Genomic DNA, 24,828 nt, shown 5'->3' on the forward strand with positions numbered 1-24,828 from the left:
TGTGAGAGTCTATCTGAAGAATGTATTTCTAAGTCCCTTAAGTTGTGGACCACTGAAAATCCCAGCCTGCTACTCCTGTATGGGTATTTTTAATCAGACATCAACAGAAAAGCAAAGAGACTGCATGCAAATCATTTAGTCTTCCTTGTAACAGTTGAAAATATGAGTAAAGCATTCCTCAGATTTAGAGAAAATAGTAGGAGGCTGTAGTTTTGCAGGCAAGGAGACCTTTTATTTTAATCCATTAAAAGAACCCAAAATAGTCAGCAGGTGGCCACATCTATCCATGTTTCATTAAAATCACATAAACCCTAAGTACAAAAGCACCACTGATTATTGCTCTAGAAAAACTGCATGAAAAATTCAAATACGCACAGTAAAAACAACACCATATGCACAAGACTTAATTTCTTAAAGCAAGTGTATGGAATGCTGATCCAATTTTACACATACCTTGCAATATTAAGTTCATATTTATATTACTTGGCAACAATGGGAATTTCTAAAAGCACTGTTATGAGAGGGAAATGTTCATATACAGTTTAATATGTCAACTATCATAGTCCTAAAAAAATTAGCATTTACAAAATACTTGATAAAAATATCTTTTAAAAGTTGCCCAAGAGGTACATAAAATCAACCCAAAATTTTCATGATATTTCATTCATTCTTGTCACCTACAGATTCAGTTTTCTGAGCCTGTGGAGAAGAAAAAAAAGAAATTAATTACTATAGTAAACTGCCACTACATACCTAAATACCCAACTACCCTTACTCTTTGATTTCTTGTTTGCAACAGCTCCCTTTCAAACCTATGTCCATGTCACATTTACACAAACAAAACAGGTACATTCACACACTTTTCTTCAATTACTGGTCCCAGCTTTTCAAAAGCAACACAAGCCTTACCTGTCAGCTTCCATTGTTCACACTGAAAAGCACCACACTACTACCTGTTCCTATTCACTGCACACATGCTGAATGCTCTACCGTACCCTCAACTTTCACTGTTTCAATCTGCCCTTTTACTGACAGTGTGCTGGGTGGGGCACCTCTGGATGTTGAAACACTAACAGCTGAGCGAGAGATGCGAATCTGCAATAACATTATGGGCAATAAAAAGAAACATTATGAACATGCTATCAATGTCTGAAAGGCTGAATAATTAAAAAAAGCACTGATTCAATCAGCAGGAGTTATGTGTGGAAAGTACCTCTTCAGCTTTATTTTCACCATTTTCAGATGGTGTAGTACCTTCCTTTGCAGCTTCTTGTTTTTCATCCTTCTTCCCTTTAGCACCTTTGTTGGCCTTTGCTCCAGGTTCCTTCTGACAGAAGATTAAAAACATGGGCATAGACATAGCATGAGTAGCCAGCAACCTACCATCTTTAGAAAAAGACCTTCATATGAACTAAAAAGAAACTCTCGGCAAGCTGCATGTGCTGGACTGAAACAGAAAACCAGCTAAAGACTACCTGGAAAATGTACATCCACAAAAGTTATAGCCAGACACTCAACATTTCTAGAAAAGGTCTGTTTCTTTATTGTTTCTGCTAATTTATAGGGATACAAAACCCCCTTAAACTACTTTGGCAGAGCTGAGCTATATATACAGAGGCATATACAAGGTATCTGTATGAACAAATCCAATTACAGTATATTGAAAGCTTAATTCAGCCAAACACAAACACCACACTGCTTGTGTAGCAGCGCTACCCGTTCAATTAACATGAAATATTAAATTAGGTTTAAAAACTTAAGCATTTTTGTTGGTTGCCCTTTTGTCAGTTTGATAACATCTGTGATGTTCATTCCATGTCAATGAAAGAACCAACCAACACACTGGGGAGCCAAACTCTGATAAAAATCCATCTGCAGCAACACAAAACAGAGAATTTATCAAAAGGAACTATTCTAACAGCTACAGTTTCATTTAGAGATTTGCTCTTAAACAATTCATATGCTGGTGGTTTGTTTCTTTTTTAATCTTTCCTCTATATACATATTTGTGATCTAAAGCAAGTAGAGGATTTAAAGTGTAATGAGATAAAAATTAAAATGGTATTTCATTGAATATTTTACATTAGTATTTAAAGTAGTTCTGCAAAACACTGTGGAGATCTTCCACGTGATCATTTGCTCCAACTTCTCCATGCAACGTGGCAACAGTAGCTGTGAAGAAGGACATTAAGGCCAGTCCCCCTTCATCAACTACCTTTCCCCAGCAATCCCCACGCAGGAGCGGGGCAGTGAGGAGGGAGTGCCAGGAATCCAGGTCCAGGGCAGCCTGGGTTACTCCTTCCACCCTTCAGCTTCAGCGTTACACAGCAGCTGTGGTGCGTAACTGAGAAGCTTTTGGCGGTGTGAGTATAGTATCAACTCTACACCTACAAAAGAACAAGCTAAGGACTTGATTGAGTAAATTTGTAATTTGAAAGCTTTTAGCACTAAAAATTATCTGTACCATCTTGGGTTGTTTACTAGTAGGTTCAGAGTATACATTGCTGTTTTCTGTTTAGGACAGCAAGATTAATGTGCTCTTAAAAATATGATCCAGTTAAGAGTCTGGAAAAAAAAGCAGATTACCATATTAAAACGTTACTTACAATAATGTCATCAAGGATTCGAATTGTTTGAAATGAGCTTCAAACATGCCTCATGCAGCTTAGGCTGACTCCGTAACACTCAGCTCATTTCACAGCACGTACAGGAAGCCACAGAAGCACCATATTGCCTCCTTTATTAATACTCTTTCTATGAGGGGAGCAGGATGGACTCAGCAAGACTTTATTGGTAATTTCATTTGGTAAACCATAAAGTATTCAAAGTCACAGAGTTTTACTTCCACACGCAGACTTTGTATCCCAATTCTTGCCCAAGTGAGATACCAATAAAAGGACTTGAAAAATGTAAGTGTGAGCAGTGCTAGACTCAGCTTCAGCAGTATGTTTTTTTCCGATAAAGCAATTGCTCTTATTTAACATTCCCCTTGGGCACAAATAAATCTACAGTTTCTGAAGTACATGATTTATATGCAGAAATCCTGAAAAGGTATTTCAGATACTAATAAGATTTTAATTTGACTGTAACTGGCCTAGAAAAGCCAAACCATTCAATTTAAATATATTTAATTTCACCTTTAATTATAATTGTGCATTCTCAGCAACAGCCAGGCTTCAAGAACAGATAAGAGTTCCTCACTATGAAATGAAGTATTCCCCCTCCAGACAAGGAAACAGGATGGCACAGAGCAATCTTAAATCCTACTGTAGAAATTGTTAGGTCTCACATGCAGCTTACTCAGTGAAAGCTGTACATTTCAGGAAAGGTGTAGGAAAGGTAAAGATTCTTCTTAAACTAGGAATTCACTACAAACTAACATGGTCTGCATATCAAACAGGCATGACATTTTGTTTGGGCCTGTAATGAGGCCAGGAAGGGGTGGAACTGAAAGAAAATAATTATTTCCGCCTCCCCCCACAAAGGAGAAGGGAGGACATGGAGCTCTGGGGAGGGCAGAGTAGCTGATACCTCTCAAAAACCACTGTGAATTGAACTGTTTGAAATGCAAAGAAGTAGTACACTTGCTTACTATTGGCTACAATGATGACAACTAAAAATAAAATTGTTTACCTTCGTGGTTTTCCTTGGTTTGGGTTCAGGTTTTGGTGGAGCAGGTTTCTATAAAACATTTTTAGTTGCATGATGTGTTAGACATATTGCCAGTAGTCAGCCAGCCACCCCCACACCCCAGCTCCCCCCCACCCCACACCTTCCCTACTTCCTGCTCGTTAGTATGCATCTATGAAACTGAAAAAACTTAATGTACAAATACACCTCATCACCGTACACACCTATTTGCATTAGCTCACTCATCTGGGAGTCAAAGCAAATTGGGGGTCATTCTAAGAGTAAAACACGGGGATGAGTAGTACCTATTAAAAAGCAAAAGTCAGATATGTTCTAACAGAGAAGAGGAACTAAAACGGAATACTAGTAGTGGCATCAAATGAAGTCCTTGAAGGACAGCTCTTTCTCCTTCCCAGAGAAGAAGCTGCATTTCACAACTTAACATCGGCCTGCAAAACAGTATGAAGTCAATATTGCATGTAACAGACAGTGTTGCACTGAGGTAGGGAAATACATCTTTTGTCAGAACAACCTGAAACCAAGAAAACACAGATAACTTTAGCTCTGGAGTTCTTAAGTATCCCACAGCAAGAATAAAAACGGAATCAACAAAAATATTAACAAACCTGTTTGGCCTAAGAAACCATATGTGCCTAGAAAAGTATATGCCAAGAGGCATTGTACATACTTACAGCTGACAATCTTGCTGATCGTCTTGTGGGCTACAAGAAAAAAGACAACTTTTTAAATAGGCTTACAGCAAACAGCATCCAAAGCAACATAGTACCAGTCATTTCATAAGTGACAGCATAAAATACATCCCTACAAAGATATGTCTCTGTTGGCAAACATAATTCATGTCTTCCTCATCTTGGACAATTAAAACTTTAAAGGTACAAAGTAATGTGAAAATTGGTAATAAAACCTGTTAAGGAATTATGATGTCTAAATCTCCATATGGTTAAACACTTCAGCTCCCATTTTACAAGTACTTCAGAGTCTCTTGCTACCCTACAAAAGGTTCACAAATACAGCAAGTTTGACTACCTGTGCACAGGACACTGAACATTTCTCATAAATACCTAGAATTATGTTTCTATGATCTAGCAGATGCTACTTGTAATAACAGGTAAAAATACCATCTGATTAACAGCAGAATAAAGTTATCATCCTTCCCTAGCAGATACCAGAGTGCTAAAATTTTAAAATATGAAACTAAGTCCTTCTACTTCCTCAGTTCCCCACACACTCAATCTGAGAGTCCAGGTGCACAAAGACAGCTGCAGAATGAGACAAATTATTTCTTCCACTTAACCACAGTTCTCAAAAGGAAAGAAGGCAGATATTCTGCTTTCCTCCGCCTTTCTTTATCGCTTCAACACGCTTTCCTTATTAAATTTTATTTCGCTCTGTTCTTTGTCATAAATTTATTACTGAAGATGAGTTAAGTCTTAGAAATAGATGTAAGCACATTAGTTTGTTCCAAATATTTTTGTATTCATTAAAACAGATGAACCCATGATCCAGTTACACAGCATGCTTATCAGATTTCAAGTTTGGTCTGTGTCATAAAACTGGAATCACACTTGTAACCAAAATAAAGGGACAACTCAAATGCAACAAATATCCAATGTAACATAGCTTAAGCAGTGAATAAAAAAGTATCTTAATTACATATTAAGCATTTAAGCTGAGCTGAAAAAACACGGCTCCACACATCTTACAAGAGGAAAAAGCTGTTGTTAGTATCTGAAGAATGCAGTAATTTGTATTCATTGGAGCCATATCAGTATTTTTAGTGGAAAGCTATAGTGAATAGTTCAGGTTTCTATCCAGCAAAATAGAAGTCTTGTCAAAAAACACCTAAAGACATTTTCAACTATCAAATATTTATGCATTGTTAACAAAAAAATAAACCTCTCTTTTCTTGGCAATTTCAAATATCAACTGTTTGTTAAACAGCCTAGCACTATTTTACAACAGGTTAAATAAAGCATTTCACTTGGCCAGGTAATCAAAGAACTCCTAGCTCAAGGCATCTTCTTTTACAATTCTGTCTTCTTAACTGATGACTTCTATGCCTCAGCACTTGGGCACTGGAATGTTTTGTTAGTATCTACTTTTTATAGGATAGTATGTTGGTTTAAATAAATTACAATTCTTTCCTATATTCCCCAACTGTTCCTGTTTCATTATTGGTTTCATTAAAGGCTTGTGTCACCATAAGAAACTCAGAAGAAACCCTCAATTCTTTAAAAATGCCCGAGAAGGTAAGTAATTTTAATTCTTATTCACAGGTTGTAAATAAGATACTTTGTGTTATCTGATTATAAGGAAGGAACTGCAGTCAAGTCAGCAAAGGTCACATTTGAATGTGCTTTTGGAACCCTTGTCCCCCTCTGAACAGCTGTACTAACCCATAAACCAGCAGCTTGCCCAACCCTCTATTTGACACTGGCCCACTAGCAAACGTCTACAGAAAGAGTCTATGAAACAGGGCAGACACAAAACAACACTTTGCACTTTCCCACGGTGCTGGCTTCTGGCAATCTACAGTTGCGAAGTTTCCAATCTGGATATTATATCCACATCATGTGTTTAATCGTCCCTGAGGGTCATTTCCTCCATAATTTGGAATTTCTCCATAAATTCGTCTTATAACCTAGTGAAATCATTTACACTTTCAGTTTCCATAACATCCTGTGATGATGCAATGAGTTTTGTAATAGGATTACGTAGTGCAGTGAAAACAAAAAGCAAAACCTTCCCCCTCTGTCATATTTCCTTCAGGCTTCTTTCCTCTTACTTTCACTGGATTCCTGTTGTTTTCAGGTTACATGAGTAATAATTCCCTCACTGCCCTTCTCTGCATTACTGATGACTTTATCATGCTTCTGTTAAGCAAAAAGTCAAGAATTCCAGAAAATCTGGGTTGTTGGGGTTTTGTTTGTAAGATGCTCTGCATGCTCCGTTTGTCCCACTGGTACCCTCTTCATTCTGTCATGGCCTTTTTAAGAAAGGGTCAGGAGAAGTTTGGTAGTCCCACATCTGGGAGCACAACAAATTCACCTTGGGATATGCTGATGTTTCACACTCTGTCCTCTAGTATTTTTTCCTACATTCTGCTTGCCGCGTATTTAGAAGAAATTACGTTTTCTAGTAACTATATTCACTGTGATGTCACGGGCTGTCCCCTGATTAACAGCTGATTTGGTGACCATCACTGTGTCTTCCCCTCCCCTTTGTGTATTAACTTGCATTTCTCCATATTTAATTTCTATTGATATCTTTTCACCTAGTTACCAGTTACCACTGACATAACAGCCTTCTCAGTCTCTCTGACTATCCTGATAACCTTTTTGCAAACTCTGTCATTTCTCCAGTACCTCTTCTCCTACACCTTTAATTAATATATTCAGCAGCACAAGCCCAAACGCTAATTCTTCCAATACTCCACTGATAATTCTCCTCCATTATGAAAATTAACTACTACTTCCCTACCCTCTTCTCAGATCTTTATCTGTTACCAATTCTTAGGAAGATCTTCCCTTTAATCCATGCTAGCTCAGTTTCTTTCAGAACCTCGTTGGGAAGCCTTATCAAAAAGCATTCCTTACATGCAAGTAAACTAAAACAGTTGGCATACTATCATCCTTATATCCCTTGCCTTTAACAAAGGACTCTACTGTATGACTTCTTCCAGTATACATTTGTCCACATATACTTTTTTTTTTAAAAAAAAAACTACTTTTGCACGTTGGACTCTCAGTCTGTGTTTTCCAGAATCTCTTATCAAAAGTCCTGGGAGCATTTAATCACCTTCAGTTACTCTGGTAATGAGGCCAATGCAAGCAGTAAATTGCACTTATCAGTTTAGCAATTGCTGGTGAATACTGTCTAGTCCTCACTCATACTAGTTAAAGAATGTTTTCCAGACTCTACCCCCATGAGAAAAGGCTCCACTGTGAGAACTTCCCTAGGAGTTCTCCATAGCAGAAATTTCATCACTGTTCTTCAGCTTCACATTTGCCATGCTGGAGGGTTTGCTCCTTTCCTCATTATTTTTCCATCTATACAAAAAAACCCCTCTTAAAAATAATAAATTTCCCTTAGTTTATTATTAAGTAATTTTGTGGGTTTTGGTTGGTTGGTTTGGGGGGAGGCAGTGAGGGCTTTTGAAAAATAATAGGCATTTCTGCACAAAGTCTTTCTGCTGCCTGAAACCATTAAACTTTTTAGGTGCTCCTTTTAATAGGCTCTCATTTTTTAACAAAATTCCCTTTCTTGATATCAAATCTTACCATGGTGGAGTTTATTTGTGCTTGCATTCCTGCAAGGATGATTAACTTGATATATTATGATCACAATTACAGAATAGTTCCCTGACAACTGTCTTTTTAGCTAGCTCCTACATACTACTGAGAATCAAAATAAAGACCTGATTATCCTTTTTATTGGTCCTTGCACTTGTTCCTCCAGGAAGCAAGCATTTATAGTTTTATCTTTTTGGTCTTTGTAATGCTATCCCATGCCTTTTACCAAATCTCTGAAGGGTAACTGAAATCTCAACCAACACTATTTCTGTCCTCAGAGCCTCTCTGTTCTGCCTTAACAACCCATTGCCATTTTTATTATTGTGATCAGATGATAACTGGCATAACTTCTAGATTATATGCTTCCCATTTACACATGGCTTGGCAATCCACAGAGGATTCTGCTGTACTTATTGATACAATTAATCTAGAGAAATATTAAAGACATGTGACAGAAAGGCATTCTACCACTAATGCAATTTGGTTCTTAACCCTGTATAATTTGTGCCTTGGTGTCACAGTGTCCCAACAAGTTTCTGAGTTACCCATTACAACCATGTCCTCATTTAAAGCCAGATTTGTCCAAAGTTACCTAAATTTAGATTTGCAGCTTTTGTATTTCGGCTTGATTGCCTGTTTTCAGAAGCATGAATTGATCAGGGCTTTATTTCTCAAGAACACTCTTTATCTTCTCAGATGCAAACTTTTATGGCTTCTGTGCTGGCCCCTGCTCCCTGCACCAACAGGGAGTTCTGACTTCAGCCTACATGCTCTCAAGAACTTGCCAGTCTCCCCTCAGATGTTTTGTTTAAAATAATTCAGAAGATCTCCTTGGTGCCATCCACACAGGTCTCTCTTGGTTCAGACTACAGCCACCCTTCCTACATAAATTCTACCTATTCCAGGAGCTCCCACAGTTTCTAATTTAATCCTACATATATTTTCCTCATTCACACACTAAGAACTACAGGTGTATCTATACCGAGACTGTCTTAATATATATTTTTTCTGCAGCATCAACAGCCACTATTATCTCACCTTGACTGAAGACTACCCTAAGAACTCTCACATTTCAGAGTCAGAGGGCTCTCTCCAGAGAACCCATGTATTTATTCCAGCAATCTAGTCTCAAATTTCTTGGGGAAGGAACTTTTACTTTTTTTGGCTCTTGAAGAAATAATACTTAAACTTGGACAGAGAAAAACATTCATTTAGAGCAAAGGAGATTATATTTTTACTATGATTTAATCAGCCTTTTCATACTTTATGAAAAATGAACTGATTTGTCTTCTAGAAAATTCCATAGGAAGATACCAAGGTATCAAATTCTATTCCTTTCAGATTTCTCTCTTTTTTTTTTTTTTTTTCCCCAGGAGCTTATAGTAAACTTTACTATTGTCTGAAATTTTTTAGCATTTCCACTGTGCCATCTTTTTCTGCCAGACTGAGCAACAAACAACTTCACAATTCAGAAAGTGTAAAACTTCATTAGACTCTTTTTCCTTTCCTGTTGAAATGTGCTCAGATTTACAAGAAGAGGAATTAATTGGTAACTCATTTGATTTCAACGTCCTGATTTAACTTTGTCTTCCAGAAAATATGACAACCTAAGAAAATTAATCCTCATAATTCTCTACCTGTTTTTTAAATACACATTAAAGGCTGTGCCAAACAAACTAGCAAACTTTGCTGTAGCGGCCAAAGTACCACCAGCTGTCTCCTTGCCTTCTCTGACAGAAGTTGCTGTACCCTTAAAAGAAATTCAGACAAAGAAAACAGACAAATGTGTCAGCTGCTCCAGTTTAGAGCCTGGTATCTTAATTCAAGGCACCCTTCCATCAGACACTTAAGCTAAGAATAGTTTTGAAGTAGACTGGCTGAGGTGCATGCATTAACCCTCTTCTGCCAATCCACCAGAGACAGTGCAGCAGTTCCAGGCAGCAGCATCCTACACTTTTGCCACAAGATCCACCAGAGCTTGTCTATCAAAGCCTTAAGTGTTTCTGAAATTTATTTTGTATACTAGTAAGTTGTCTGAATCCTCAGCGCACCAAAACCAAATTATGTCAGATAAGCTACAAACGTGGTTCCCTGTCATTACTCCCACTGAAAACATCTCACTAGAAGGGCCAGAGCAATGCATAGTTTTCTGAGATGCAAGACTGCAGATCTCCAGTCAAATAATCACATGCCACAATACATTAAAAAAAAATAAAATAAAAACTATACTTGCCTCTTGTTTAGTTACTTTTGCTGCATCCTTGCCTTCAGCACCCTCTGGAGACTGAAAGAAAATATTAAGTCAGTGTTTTTATTGCAGACTTAAAAGCATCCAGGCAAGAGCAAAACAAAGATTATAGTGAAGATTCTTCCTTCTAAACACTGCAGCAAATTTACTTTATTATTTACAAGCAGCATTGTACCAAAGTCATTCTAGATTTTCCAAACAAGAACACAAGGACTGATCATCACCAGGTGCATAAATCCCATATTACGCAGCATCCCTCAGTGGTCCCTCTACCCAATTAACTAAACCATCCACAGGTTCCAGTGGGAGCTACATCTAATCAGCAGCTGGTAGCACAACACTATGAACTGGAAATCTGAGGCTTGCTCTACTAGGACTTCTGAAATCCCTAAGAAATTTAACACATTTCCTCCCAAACATGAACTTAACTAGTACTGAGAAATTATTAGATGAGCCAAAAAAGCACAGCATTACTGAAATGAGTGATTTCTTTACCTCATTTACTCCTTTTGTGCCTCAGGCTCACTCAGTTCTAAGCTTTTAACAAGTATCTTTCTCTCATTTCATCTACTCCATCAGAATAACAAAAATCAGTAGAACAGCAAGACATTAACAGGAAAGCTCAGGACAAACATGTTTCTTCACAAGAACAAAGTATCAACCTGACCATTCTAATGCTGGTCTTCCAGAAGTACTATAGAAAGCTCAGTGAAGCCACAGGGGAGGGAGAACAAAAATAAAAAAAACAAAAATTGTTTCCACCTAGGAGCAAAGGCAATTCGGGGAAAAAAAATGGTGAGTAGCAGCAGTTAGAAGAGAACTACAAGAATGGTATGTGTTTAAAAAAGGCATTTAACGGGCAGTAGAGAATGCAATTTGGTTCCTATTTTGTTTTTCGACCAGTAAAGGAACAGGCTAGTTATCTTTTCCTTTGTCTTTCCATTTCAATCCTAACCCAAACTCCGCACAGATTTTGACACGGAACAACTCGGAGTTACGCAGTTATGGTTTGGAGCAGAGAAAAAGCCCGGCTGGTTTGCAGCAGTTGACCACTGCTTTCTCCCGGCTTTGGGCTCTAACATACTTACAGAAAGACACCCCCCTCCCCCTAGAGAATAAAATGTGGCTTTGTTACTGTGTGGTATCCTGATAGAAAGGACACATGCCACAAAAGCAGCTGGTTTAAAAAAAAAACACAGAGGACTGATCATCTAAGTAGCTAGAAAACAGCAGGAAGTTAAGCAGCACTGCGCAGCGTAGAGCAACTCAGAATAGCAACAGAGTCAGGCATCCAAAATGGAGCCTGACCGTTCCCTACGCGACTGCAGCCTCACCAGCTGCCTGCAGGATTGTGTCAGGTTTGCATTCCTAAAAGCCTTTCAGTTCGGTTACTGAAGAATTGCTACAGCTTGAGGCTGTGATGCTGGGAGCATCAGAAGTCATAAGGAAAACAAAAACAAGTAGTTCTGTGATCACTATCAGCAACTAAGTCTTGTTTCCTACAACTTCCCACTTCAGCTCACAATACAGTACAAGCTCTGGGTATAACTCCTCTGTACTCCATGAATTCATAACATCTATTTCTCCTATATGGATTTTCTCAAGTATAACAAACTTGCACTGCACCCTTTCCCTAGGAGGGCACTAGAATAGCATCCTTCCTCTCCTAGGCACCTATTAATATGGAAGTGCTCTCAGATTTTATAATCTTTTCCTCACAGTGGCCAAGAAGCTCAAGATTCACAAGGGCAGGGACAGAATGACAGCATGATTCATTTCCTTCAGAAGCCAGGCTAAGAAACTCACCATAAACTAAATGAAGCTGACTGCCACTCCACAATCGGGCTGTTTCACCCTGCTTCACTTTTAGGAACCACAGAGCTTTGAACCGGGCTAAATAATCACGAGATGGCGCTGCCACATGCCAACGGTCTTGCAGTGATTGCCCAGGAGCAAACTCTCATCCTGCAACACTGCACTGTTAACACATAGGAATTTACCCCATTCTCTTCAGCACTAATGAAAGACAAGTCTCCTACATTTCTGTTGGACATGGCAGCCTGATTTTAGATGCCAATATTATTGCTTGACAACAGATTTTAAAAACTGCTCATGAAGCTAACCTCAGGGGGATAAATATATTAAAATACGCTTAATGCAACCACAACCACTGTATACTACTATGATGTATTACAGAGCATAGTTCAATTAAGCTAGCTAGTTAGCCCAGCAATCCCTCTCAAGTTAGAAAACCCAACAGTAATCCTGAAGGCCACAAAACTTTCTCCATGGAGGGACATGGACAGCTAAAATCTCCGAAGTGTGAGTAAGCAGCAAGGGGTTTTGACACGCTCTCATTTCCATTTCAGACCTGCTCCCTGCCCTCAGCAATCACTACAAGTCCAGGCACTTGGAGGCTGCACTCATCCTCCCAGGGCTTTGGCTCCCCAGTAGGCTGGCAGAGCTGTGTGGGAGGCCATGTCATGAATAAGGTAATTGATTCAGCTGAAAAATAGCCTGCTGCTTAAACAAATTTATAAATATTATAAATGTATCTACAAATTATAAATATATAGTCTTCCCTGCTCCAGCAAAATAATTTTACTGCACAGCTGCACAAACAATTGAGCCAGTATAACAGACAAGAACGAAGTGGCACAGGGCAGTTGCAGCAGCCTGGGAGTCTTTAAGCTGATAGACATACACACAAAAAAGAGTATGTCAGATACAGCTACAGTATATTTATTAAAAGAGGAACCAAAATTTCATTTTCCCCTCTGTGAGTTCTGCTTAGACATTCCAGTGAGCCCTGGATGATGTGGATCTTCACACTAGCTTTTGCAGCACTTTCTCCCCTCCCTTGGGACCAGAGAGATTTGTACACAAATGGATTTAAGCCAAGCACAGTTCTCAAAGAACCTGGCACACCACACACAGCGACTGTCTGCACTAGTATCTTGAAGTCACAGGACTTTTCTGTAGATACCAACAAAACCTTAAAGTCCTTGTCCCTAACTCTTCCACAGGAGCCCTTCCCCCCTCTTTTGTCCTGGTGACAAACTACTGAAGCAACTCTGGCTTCAAAGCAACCAAACATACTATATAACCCATCCCCTTGGCATGTTTTTCCACATGACGTAATGCTATGGCTCACCATATTTCACACGACACCCCAGTCACATTAAAATGCACCCTGGATACTGTGCCTTACATCGTAAACTACTCAGGAACGGGACTGTCCACACTGCAAGTTTTGTGCAACAAAATCAAAGATGAAAGCAAGCACTGAATCACTTGACAAGGGCAGTACTCCAGCCTCAGTAATTCTTCAGCTGTACTTCATCATATGCCTGTATTATACTCATAAAGTAGTCCCTATAGGCCTGCTGTGCCTGATACTGGATGGATGCCTACAAGAGACAAGACAGATAAAATGAAAAAAGCAAATAAGGACACAGCTAATAGTGATTTTTTTTTTTTTTTTTCCCCCCAATCATAGAGATACACAGGAGGAAATAAGATGACTGTCTAACTCTAAATATGCTTTTGACATTTAAACTCATAGCAAGTTTTAGGCTCATATGACCACACATTGTGTCATAGCTCAATTGGCACTACGTACTGGCACAATAAGATTGTAAATTAAGCTGTAGTGAAGCTTTGTACTGTCTGTCAGTGTTGCATAACTTTTATACCACAAGATTAACCTGGAAGGTTGCATGCAAGATTCCTTGTGTATATCAGCAACCAACTTTTTATTGAATTTGTTTTTACCCCACCCTTTTTAAGGGACAACTTAGAAAACTACTTTCAGAGGACTGGAAAAAACAAGAGAATATTAATAGATGATAGAGAACATAAAAAAAAAAATCAAAGTAACATTAAAATTGAGCTTGTTGGTATACACAATTCTTGTCTTTCACGAGTTGTGAAGTATACGTAAGAATCTGTGCTTGCACATATCAGGACAATAATGTGGTGTCTGCAATGCCAACAACATCACAGGACTGTTAAGTTGAAAACAGAAAATTAGATAACTGTTTTAAGGAAACATTTAACAGAATATATAAGCAAATTTCATTTTTATTTTTTTTTTAATTGTTCTTAAGGCTTGGTTACCTGGTAGAGATGCACCACAAAAGACAACAAGTTTCAATATTTCTAATCAAAACCCTGCAATATAAGCAGGATGTAATAGGAGTAAAGTAACACAAAACAGTGAAGTTATTGATGTCTGCTTGAGAGATCCAAAGGTACATGTTTGAACTTGCAGTGACCAGCTTCCGGATAAATATTCTGTTTGTACTGAAATTAATGGATTGTACTGTTATAAAAGAGGACATTAAAAAGCATGAAGAATAAAAATACAAGTATGTGAGAAGTAACAGTACAGAAGGTTGCTTATAAAATGAAATAGATCTTTCATTCTCTGAAGGATCTTATTACACTAGTTGACACTCAACACTTCGGCTCTGATGGGACAGGAATTGGTCCTTTCAAACCCACATGGAAAAAAAATAAAGAAAAAAAGAAAGCAGATGCCAGTTTCATTCTAACTACCACATTAAGAAGTTAGGCAGAAAGTCTTAACTGTCCTAGCACTTGAGCATTCTCTATAGTGTATCCTCCCTTCTTTGCAAGCTGTTTTGTTCAGCCACATCTTGATATGCTGCCTGCAATGGGATTTGCCTGCAGATACTTTCCTGGCTCGCAATTCTAGCTGCAATTTCTGTGATGTAATGCTTTGGTCATTCCTCCAACAACTTCCAAAATGCAATAAAAGCTTGCTACAAAACCACAGTGCAAGAATATATATCAAGTCCTAAGCCTTTTTCAGTGTTTACTGCAGTTTTCCTAAATTTTTTCTTCCTTTCACTTTCCTTTGAGTAGAACTCTGCATTAGACTAAATTTAATTCAATAAATAGTTTCCCCATACATCCTAGGTCTTCTAATTGTCTTCAGAGCAGCTCTGAACTTCATGCCAGTTCATAAACGTAATTAAAATGTTCTTTACTTATTGGTTTAATTAATGAAGATTACATGTTGGTTAATTCAACACCAACTCCTGCAACACCCTTCTAACCATTGTTTCTTCATTTAGCTCCTCCAGCATCTTATCATTCACCTTTGTTTACAGCTAGTTCTTTGATCTGTTTTCAGTGGATAGAACAGTGCTCATTGCCAAACCAATGTGAATGAACTTTGCAAGTAAAATTAATTCTCCATAATAAGTGCTTTAAGAAATCAGGTATTCTTCCTACTACACCCCTTCATTTCTTTTTTTTTTTTTTTTTACCATGAGCATGATCCTGGACAAGAAAAAAAAATGCATACCACTAATTTAAAAAGCAATGAATTCTGCCAAAACCACAAGTAAAGTACAGAATAAATCTGATTAGTGGTTGGATTTTTTAAAATACTTATCCAAAATTATACCTGCATTGATTTCATCAAAAAAAAAATTGAGGCTTTTGGCTTGGGGTTTTTTTTGTATATACATGGTATGCATGTGTATATCTATATATACACGCACATAAATACACACAGATATATATACATGTACATATAGTCTTCACAAAAAGAAAAAAACCTCAAACAAAAATAACAAACCAACCCCTGCTTAAATATTTATTAAGTATATAATATGTTAATCTTTTCCATTAAGAACTATTATAATGAAATATTATATAATATGTCATTTTTAGAATTTAAATACCTCCACCTTACATCTATCAAGAGTAGAATATTCAATTTTCTAATTCTTTGGGCGCAAATGTCAAGATAGTAAAGTTCTGAAAAGATAAACGCTACTTAAAAAAATTAAATATAAAGAAGACCATTAATATCCCCTTGTATTAATAAGCAACTGGGGGGAAATTAGCCAAAATGTTTCCTGATCCAAGTCTCCATCATTGCTTAAAGATTCAAGCTAAATAGAGCAACTGGTTAACACACATTGCATTTTCAAAGAATATAAGAGAAACTAAGAATACAAACAGCCTAGTTATAAACAAAATCAGCAAATTCATAACATGCATTTTATTAAATTCCTCAATTCTTAAAAATTAACTGCTGTGATCTTTATGCTCTTCCAGACAAGACAGAAGAGACAGAAACCAAGTTAGACCCAGGGTATTCCTAGATACGCAAAACCAGCCAGAATATATTTTTTTCCGAAGGAGGAAATTCCATCATTGTAGATCAAGGTTTTGATATTTTCACTGAAAAGAGGACAAATATTGAGTCATATAGGTAAAATACATGTATATTTGATGGAACATTTTTAAAGTCCCACAAATAGCTTGGCTTTTATTTTCCCTTCCAAGTCTGTCTTCCCTGTAGTCAGTTTTTTGCATAGGACATCTCCTACCTATAGCAGAGTAAAGAAGCAACAGCAGCTTCTAAAGGCTCAGATTTAAAAAAAATAGCATTGTAATTTAAAGTTAGACAGACAGTTCCTTCTTCAGACGGTGAAGTAATCAGCTGCATTTTGAAAAAATAGAGATCAGCCATGGGAGCAGTGAGCACAGTACATTTGAAATTGTTCATTTTCCCCTGAATACCAAATGTGATAATTCAGCTAGGTAGTAGGTAAATTCTTGTCTCAATATTTGCTTAACCATTTTACTGCTGCCATAAAATAAAAGGCAGATTCAAAGAATATGATGGAAGAAATCCAATCCCTAATAATATTATTTCTCTGACCTTTCAAAGCTGATGCCAGTTCTGCAAGTGAGATGAAGCTGATCGACTCGTGCAAGTCTACATACAGAGCCACAGCTTTTAAAACCGTGAAGATTAGGTTCTGAAATCTGTATCTAAATAATACTGATCAGATCTGCAAAGCAAAACTATCATAAAGTACTTCTGGAAAAAAAAAATAAATTATGTACTTAGAGATTAAATTTAGACAACCATTTTCAATAACAACTGATTCCTGAAAATAGCCACCTCTGACAAAGAAAAATACTCTGAATGCCTTCAAAAAAAAGTATAATTCCCTCCCAGATGATCTAATTGTGATAAACCCACAATAAACTAGAAAAGAACATTTTGTTGTTTCAACTAACTGGTGCCACAGCACATAAGATCTCTGAGATGATGACAACAGGTCCACAAGTACAAAGCAGGTATCAAAGGCATAACAGGTACAACGCCTTAGACACACCGATCTCTTACAACCCGGTAACAATTCCAGCTGGAGTTAACAGGAGCATTGCTCTGCCACAACAGCCAGAATGGAGAGCTTCATAGGCAAGCCAAAAGCAGTTTCAACAGAAGAAAAAAGTAAAATGTCTCCAAGAGGATGCAGATAGGATAGGGAAGAAACAATGCAGCAAAGATAAAGGATGCTTTCCCACTACAAACAGAGCACCAACACCTCTTCTTAAGTCTGCTTGAGAGGAACAAAACACTGCAGAGGTAAAAATGTCATTAAGATGTTTGCTTTCCAACTATGGAAGTGCTCTCTGCTACTACTAACTCAGGTAGCATTAGGGCAAACCAGAAAGCTAGGTGGGGAGAGCAAACATACCCAATGGTCCCAACAAAGCCAGCGTTGATGGGAACATAGGCAATTTTTTTTGGTGCAGGCAGATCCCAACATTCTTAGAGAATAGTGCTTTTTATATTTTCAGTTTTCACTGTTACCAAGAACACCCACTCTTTACTATGGGAAGACAGGAGCTCTATCTCCAAGTTATAGGAGTAAATAATTGAAAATTGGTAATTTCCAAAGACACCAAAGGGGAAACAAACACACACAAAAACTCACAAAAACAAAATACACAAACAAAAATTGAGAAATAAGCCAAATGTCTTCCTCAATGGTGCAAGGACACAATTTCACCACTGAGTTGTTCTGATTATTCTAATGAATTAAAGAATACTCCTCTATGCACTCTAAGTTAGGGACAATCAAAGAAAGGCTGGCTAAGGCTGCCATCTGATTAATGCCTGGATGCTGCTAAGAAGAGTTCTGCCCTCCCTCACCTATCATTCCAGCCAATAAGACAGCTTAACTCTTTGGGCCGAGAGATGGGAAACTAGATCAGCAGACAGGCCTGTCCAAAAACACATATGATAAGACACAGGTTAAATCAGAGTAAGGACAGGAATGAATATCTGGATTTACTTCTTTTGGCCCACACATGCCAGCTTGAAATACCTGTTGAACTACAGTCCAAACTGTAAAGTCCCACACTACCAATTTTGCCAAGTGGTGTAAGAGCATCTTCTGCATGCAGCCAGTTGCTCATTCTTGGCCCTGCTCCCTTCTAACAGGTTACACCACACACTCACTGTGACACTGTGCAGCATCTCTAAACTGTATCAGTAAAATGATCCAGGATAAAAAAAAAAAAAAAAAAATGTTCAAACATGTTAAGTAAACAAGTATTAAGTGGACTGTGGCCTGAAACATCCAGCACCTGAAAGCACCTTTTTGGCTACTGGACCATGGGATAAATCACTGTGCTAGCTTAGTGCAGTTAAAGAACAGAAAATACATAGGGGCCTTTATGATCCTATGAAGTGCTAATTTCCCAGAGAACTATTTGGACCTGGTTTACTTACACTCTACAAAAAAGACAATATTACAATCATGTCAAGAAAAATTCAACTTCATAAAATTTCTCTGAAACAAGGATATATCTTGGAACATACCAGTCCTACACACAGCTACTGCTTGGGTATAAAACAGCAGAGAAAGTGAAGTTTTTCAAATAAGAGAGAAGAGCAGCCTTAAACTAAATAGCATATACCTGCTACCTTACGTTTACACACAGGACTCTCAATCTTTTTAAACTTAATAATACTGATAGCATAGAATACAAAATAATATTACCCATGTTGGTGTCTTAAATTACTGTACATAAAACATTACCTCCACCTGGTTACTTTTGAACTCAGAGGAGATAACTTACAAAGCAGAGTGTACTACTGGCTACACTTTATCAGATATCATGATTTAATGCTCCCAAGGAGCATTAAGAATGGGTTTTAATTGACAATTCAGTGAAAACCTAACAGTTTTTAGGTTGCCCACTCACTAAGTCCAACTGTTTTTCAGTGTAGTCTAAGAAGAAAATGTATATACATTGTTCTCAATTACTGATAAATGGGCCAGAGTTTTACAAACCTGTATAAAACACTCAGAAACATTTTAGATCTAAAAATCCTCGGTCAATTAAGTTCTTAATCTCTGTAACTCTTAAAATAGTAATAGCTAAAATTATATAATTTGCTCTTTCTAAGCCGTTTTAAAGTGTATCTTTAATTTAAAACACAAATATTTGTTGCATGTATTCAATAGCTCTGTAAACATAATTTACTGCAACATAACATAGCAGCATTCCTCAAGCATGTTTTTTCTTCAGTGCCATTCAACATTGCTACACTGTATTACAACTAAGCCTCCCATACTCAAGACAAAAATTTGTGATCTCTTCTGCTTAACTTTTCTTTGAGTCAGTCTGGTTAACAGATATCCAGAATAGGCCAACTACGCAGTTTTTAACTGCTTTAAATATATCAAGGTTTAAAAGTCTTAACAGTTATGAATTTAGTACAAACAGTACAATTCCTAAAATTGCTAAGTGACCAAAGATCATTTTCCCTTTTATTAGAAGAATCCTGCAATCTATTAAGATTGTCATCTTCTGCTGTTGCCTAGCCTGTTTTCCAGTCATTACTGAAAGGTCTAGGATTGATCTCATGGGAAAAGTGGGAAGAGAAACTACCTTTTAAGAGCTCAGACTTCTGCTCTTAGTCCTCATGCAGCACAGGGAGAGAGGAGGAAGCAGCACAAAATGCAGGGGAATTTCAAGTGAGAAGTCTGGAGAGTGAAGTGGGAAAGGATGGGAGTGGGAAGAGGGCAGCAGCCAAGATATCTGGATCTGATACTGACCCCCTTTTCCCTTCTAATTTATAACGGTCTCCAGGGCGTGAAATAAAACATGGAACCTCTCCCATTTCTATGTCCCGCTGCTAACAGTGTGTCCTGTTACTTGTGTTTCTAGGATAAGCTGAACAGTGCCTCTGCTACAGACCAGGAGCTTGCAACTCCAGTAATGAAACAAGTTGTTGGCAAGGTGCAAGTTCCCACATCATCACTGCAGCTTCTTTCAAAAATGAAGATTACCTGAGCAGAAAATACACTGTTACATTGATGCTGGTATGCTGAATTGACCTGGTCCGATACACAGCTGAAGTATCAAAACACCGAAAGGGATATAAACTGGAGCAACACAGCACTTGAGTGCACTTCATACTGCTGCATTATGTACACAAATTCACCTGCTACTCTTTGCGCAAGATCTACACCTCATTCCATGGACCAAGGGGTGACAGTGGGATCATTCAGAGCCACAGCAAACAGGGCTGTCATCTGCAGAACCCTCGTATTCATTAGCTAATTGGTGTCTGATCACATACAAGTTGCTCCAGCAAAATTTTAGGGAGCCCATTACTATTGCAAGTTCCTCAGTTTCTTTGTACACACCATGAAGCAAGAAGACAAATTTGGGGATGTAACAACAACTGAACCACTCAGAGTGCAGGAGGTGCTTATTAGAGGGAATAAAAAAATCAGGACAGAAATCTTAACCTGAGAATCCAACAACAAGGAACTATTCCAACATCTCAGCCATTTACTTCTGTGGCCCATTTTCCTATCAGTGGATGAGGAACAACCTTTCTATTTGAATATTCATGACACTTCAGAAATGCAAACTGAAGGACTTCACAAAGAGAACTGAGTTTAGGCTCAGACAAAAAAAAAGCATAATTAGAATTTAACAGCTCTAGGTTAGTACCTAGAGTTTAACCCCAAGGACTAGAAAATACATTGATTAGATACGTGATTGTCAAAACAACTAGTAACATAAGAGTTCCACAAAAAACTATCATGTGATCATGTAACTAAATGCACTACAATAGGACAACACTGGAATATGGCCCCTTCTAACTTCCACTAAAAAAGCCCTATTCCAAGCGAAATATTCAGACTGGTTTTCTGCAGTAAATATAACCAACTAGTCTCTCTGACTTCAGAGAAAGTGAATATGCATAACAGAACAGGAACCTACCACAGATGTTCTCTATTACATTTTCACAGCATTGACTGTACTGCAGAAACTAACATTCCTGACGAGGCAGCAAATAGCCTACTGAAATGGCTAATTACAGCATGATACTTTTATTTGCTCTGAAACAGCAGCAATATTCAAAGATGTTACATCAAAAAGAGCCTTAAGAAAAAGTTGCATTGAGTCCTCCCATCTGATTCAACTGCAAGTGTTTTCAGAACAACATGTGAGGTGCAGGTCACATTGCATGGAGTCAGATTAAAGAACAAGTTCGGTCATTTTGGAGTGCAATCTCAACTAACTGACAGGCTCCCCATTCAACACTAGATAAGTCACCACTTGACCTATCAATATTCCTCAGAGATGGTGCACATTCTACATAAAGGTGCAAGTACCATTCATCTTGATGACGATCACATTAAAGCTGATGTACACATGCTTATGCACATGGGTTTATGTAATCATACAATGATTTTCCTTGTCATCAGGTACAGAAACTTTCTTCCTCCCTTCATGGCTAACATTGAGGCATTTTTACTAAAGCTATTTCAAGGTCAAGGAGTTTTCCAAAATGACTCAAGAGCTAATTCCAGCAAGACAAGCGATAAAACAAAACACACCAATTCACTTCAAGGCGTTCATTGCTATCAATATCACAACAAGCATTCTGGTGTATCCCACACTGACATACCATTCTTTTTGTGAAAGGCCATGTTCACACCACAACATTATTACAACAGACAAAGGGTAAAGAAATCTGACAGAAGGAGTCCAGAGTTCGGCCTCTTTTTGTTTTAGTGCTGTATTTAACATCATCTCAACACACAATGAGTTCTTCCTCTTCTATGTGACTCTCAACCAATGGCACGCCAATAGCTCAGGCCGCAGCCCTCTAGAGAAGGGGAGACAGTCTACATTTCTCTGTCCATAATATTCACAGTGAACATAAGACCATTGACTCAGCAACTGACTTCAGTTTACCTAGAGATGAAAAGAAAAGCAAACAAAAAGCACCAGCCAGTTTAGATAACTAAGGCACACACAACAAGTACAGGTGGATTCATGCCCTTTCTATAATATTATTTACTTACCCCCATAACAGTGAAAAGATCTCATTTTGACTTTTGATGTTTATTTCCTTATAAAACTTTCAGTGTCAGCAGCTTTTTTAAAAGTTAGAAATTCTAATAGAAGAATTAACTATTAGCTGCATGAGATGGTCTTGTCTCCATGTGGAAGCTGACTGGTGTAATTATTCAACTACTGCTGTATCACTAACTTCTCACTCTGTGAATGTTATTCTAGAGTAAAACTGACTGTTGTAGAATACTTATGGCAATTCCACTTTTCTCAAAAGGCTAACCCATTAATAACACAATTTGCCTGGAACCGGTGTTTCCCCAAATCCAAATTTAATAAATAACCTTAACATTTAAATGTTTACCCATACAATGCTAAGTAGATCAAAATTTACTGTGCCATTAAAATTCATTTCCATTGCTCTGATACCAAATATAATGTTTTTATTACTTTTTAAATAATCTTCTAGAAAAAGATGTGTTTCTGTGGACTTAACACTCAAAGATAGTTCCTCTTAATAAACATTGCACAACAGACCACAAAAACCTACATCAGTGACTTCACCCTCTCTTAGGAAGAAGAGTCTGAAACATTACCCATAGTATAAGAACACAGAAAGGCAAAGCAAACAGGGTAGGAAGTTTGCCAGGTGTCCAAAGTTGTAGAAAGTCCTATGAGCAGAGGCTAATTTTTCACTTTTTCCTGATGACAAGCAACAGCACTAAAAGAGCAAAAGCACGTGAGGCCTATGTGAGTGTGCAATGACAGAAGAGCAAGAGGAAAAAGTGCCCAACATTCACTAACTTCAAGCCCAGATACCCAAATAAAGGCAATCAACCCCACAGCTGTATCAATTTTCAGAACTGAAATCAGGTTCTTCACTATGAATTAATTAATTCAGTAGCATACTTGACCATTTGACATTTTGATATCTCCCAAAAAGAATAAGGACAAGAACTGAACACTGAGCTACATGGAAGCCATCATCTACCTGTAACTTTAATAGATTTGAGCCCCAGCCCAGACACAGCCTATTAGGAGGTTATAGGTGACATTTTGGAAATCCCCAAAAAACACAAATGGCTTTCCCTTCGTTGACCTAGTTAAAATTAAAGAACTGCAGCTATTTTTTTTGTCACAGTGTGTGTTAGTGTCAAGTCTCTCGTTAGGCTCAATTAGCGTCCGCAGAAGGCGGGCAGCGAGTTCTCGATGGAGACCTCCAGCACGGCCCCCGCTCCGTCACCCACCCCCTGGGGCCGGGCAGGGGAGCCCCGCACCTGGCAGGGGAGGGGACCGGCTGCCACCCCCTGCCAGCACGGCAAACGCTCCCCGCCGCCGGGACGCCGCGCACCCCAAAGCTCCGGGTTCAAGCAGGAAGGAGAGGGGCAGACAAAACCCCACAACGCTGGGCCGGGCCGCTGAAGGGCCGCCTAAGTTTCTCTCTCTTCGGGAACGCGATCTCACAACCCGGCCCCCACTGACGGCTCCCTGCCGAGGAGGCTGCCCGCCTGCAGAGCCAAGAACGGCCGGCAGCGAGAGCCGGCCCTGGTCCCCCGCCATGGCTTCCCCAGCTCGGCGGGGGCCGGCGGGGGCCGCGCTCCCTCCCTCAGGAGGCGCCTCCCCTCCCCTCCCCTCCCCTCCCCGCCCCGCCCCGGTGGCCGCCCCCGGGGGCCCTGCCCGGATGGGCGCCGGAGTTGGTACATACGGGTCTGCGGCGGGAGGCGAGGAGAAGGGTGTAGTTTGTTTTAAACATGGCTTGCCTCACTCCTCCTCCCTTTTACCTCAGAGCCATCACCCCGGCACGGCGGGAGGAGGCGGCGGGATCCGGCCGCCCCGGGTGGGGGCTGCTCCCTCCCCGGCGCTCCCCCCGCGGCGGCGGCTGCCGGAGTTTGCGAGCAGGAAACTCCTCCCGCCGGGGGCCAGGGGCGAAGCTGCAGCTGCTGCAGCGTTTCTCCCAGGCGGCGGAGGAAGGAGGAGGGGGGGCCGGAGTTGTGATAGCGACTTCACCCCTGGGGACGGGGGCGACACCGCCCCGCGCGGCGCCGGGAAAGTAAACAGGGGGCGGCGGCGGCGCAGGGAGCGGCGGGGAGGGGTGGAGGGGGCTTGCAACAGGCAGCGAAATACCCGGGCTCGGCAGCAATCCGCGGGCTCCGGAGCGGCGGCGGGGAAGCGGCAGGCGCCCTCGGCCCCTAACGCGCGTTTCGCCGACCGGCCGCCGCTCGGCTCCTCGCCCCAGGTAGGCACGGAGGCAGGACCCGCCGCGCTCCCAAGGCGCCTCACCTTTCTCTTCGGCATAATGTCCCTGCTCCGGGCCGCCGAAGTAAAGCGACGAAAGAAGCTCCGGCAGAAGCGCGGATCCGCCCGGTGGTGGCGGCGACACCGGTGTCGCTGGTGCCCGCAGCTCTGCCCGGTGCCCGCCGCCCCCGGCGCCCCGGCAGCCCCCACCGCCAGCGCCCGCCTCGCCGACGG

General features: G+C 39.7%; 1 protein-coding gene across 3 annotated transcripts; it reads right to left on the reverse strand.

The window, feature by feature from the left end:
• On the reverse strand, positions 1–24,828 carry HMGN3 (high mobility group nucleosomal binding domain 3). Of its 3 annotated transcripts, XM_080342750.1 has the most exons (7): positions 24,640–24,828; positions 10,177–10,227; positions 4,323–4,352; positions 3,634–3,681; positions 1,214–1,327; positions 1,003–1,095; positions 1–699 (listed from the first exon to the last, which is right to left on the reverse strand). In XM_080342750.1, the coding sequence occupies exons 1-7, from the start codon at positions 24,652–24,654 to the stop codon at positions 661–663; spliced, it is 390 nt and encodes a 129-aa protein (XP_080198876.1). In that variant the 5' UTR covers positions 24,655–24,828; the 3' UTR covers positions 1–660. The 3 variants fall into 3 exon arrangements, with proteins under 3 accessions (XP_080198876.1, XP_080198878.1, XP_080198877.1); XM_080342752.1 differs by lacking the exon at positions 1,003–1,095 and having other exon boundaries at positions 1,255–1,327; XM_080342751.1 differs by lacking the exon at positions 1,003–1,095.

Source organism: Nesoenas mayeri (assembly GCF_963082525.1).
Source record: "Nesoenas mayeri genome assembly, chromosome: 3".
Lineage (NCBI taxonomy): Eukaryota > Metazoa > Chordata > Aves > Columbiformes > Columbidae > Nesoenas > Nesoenas mayeri.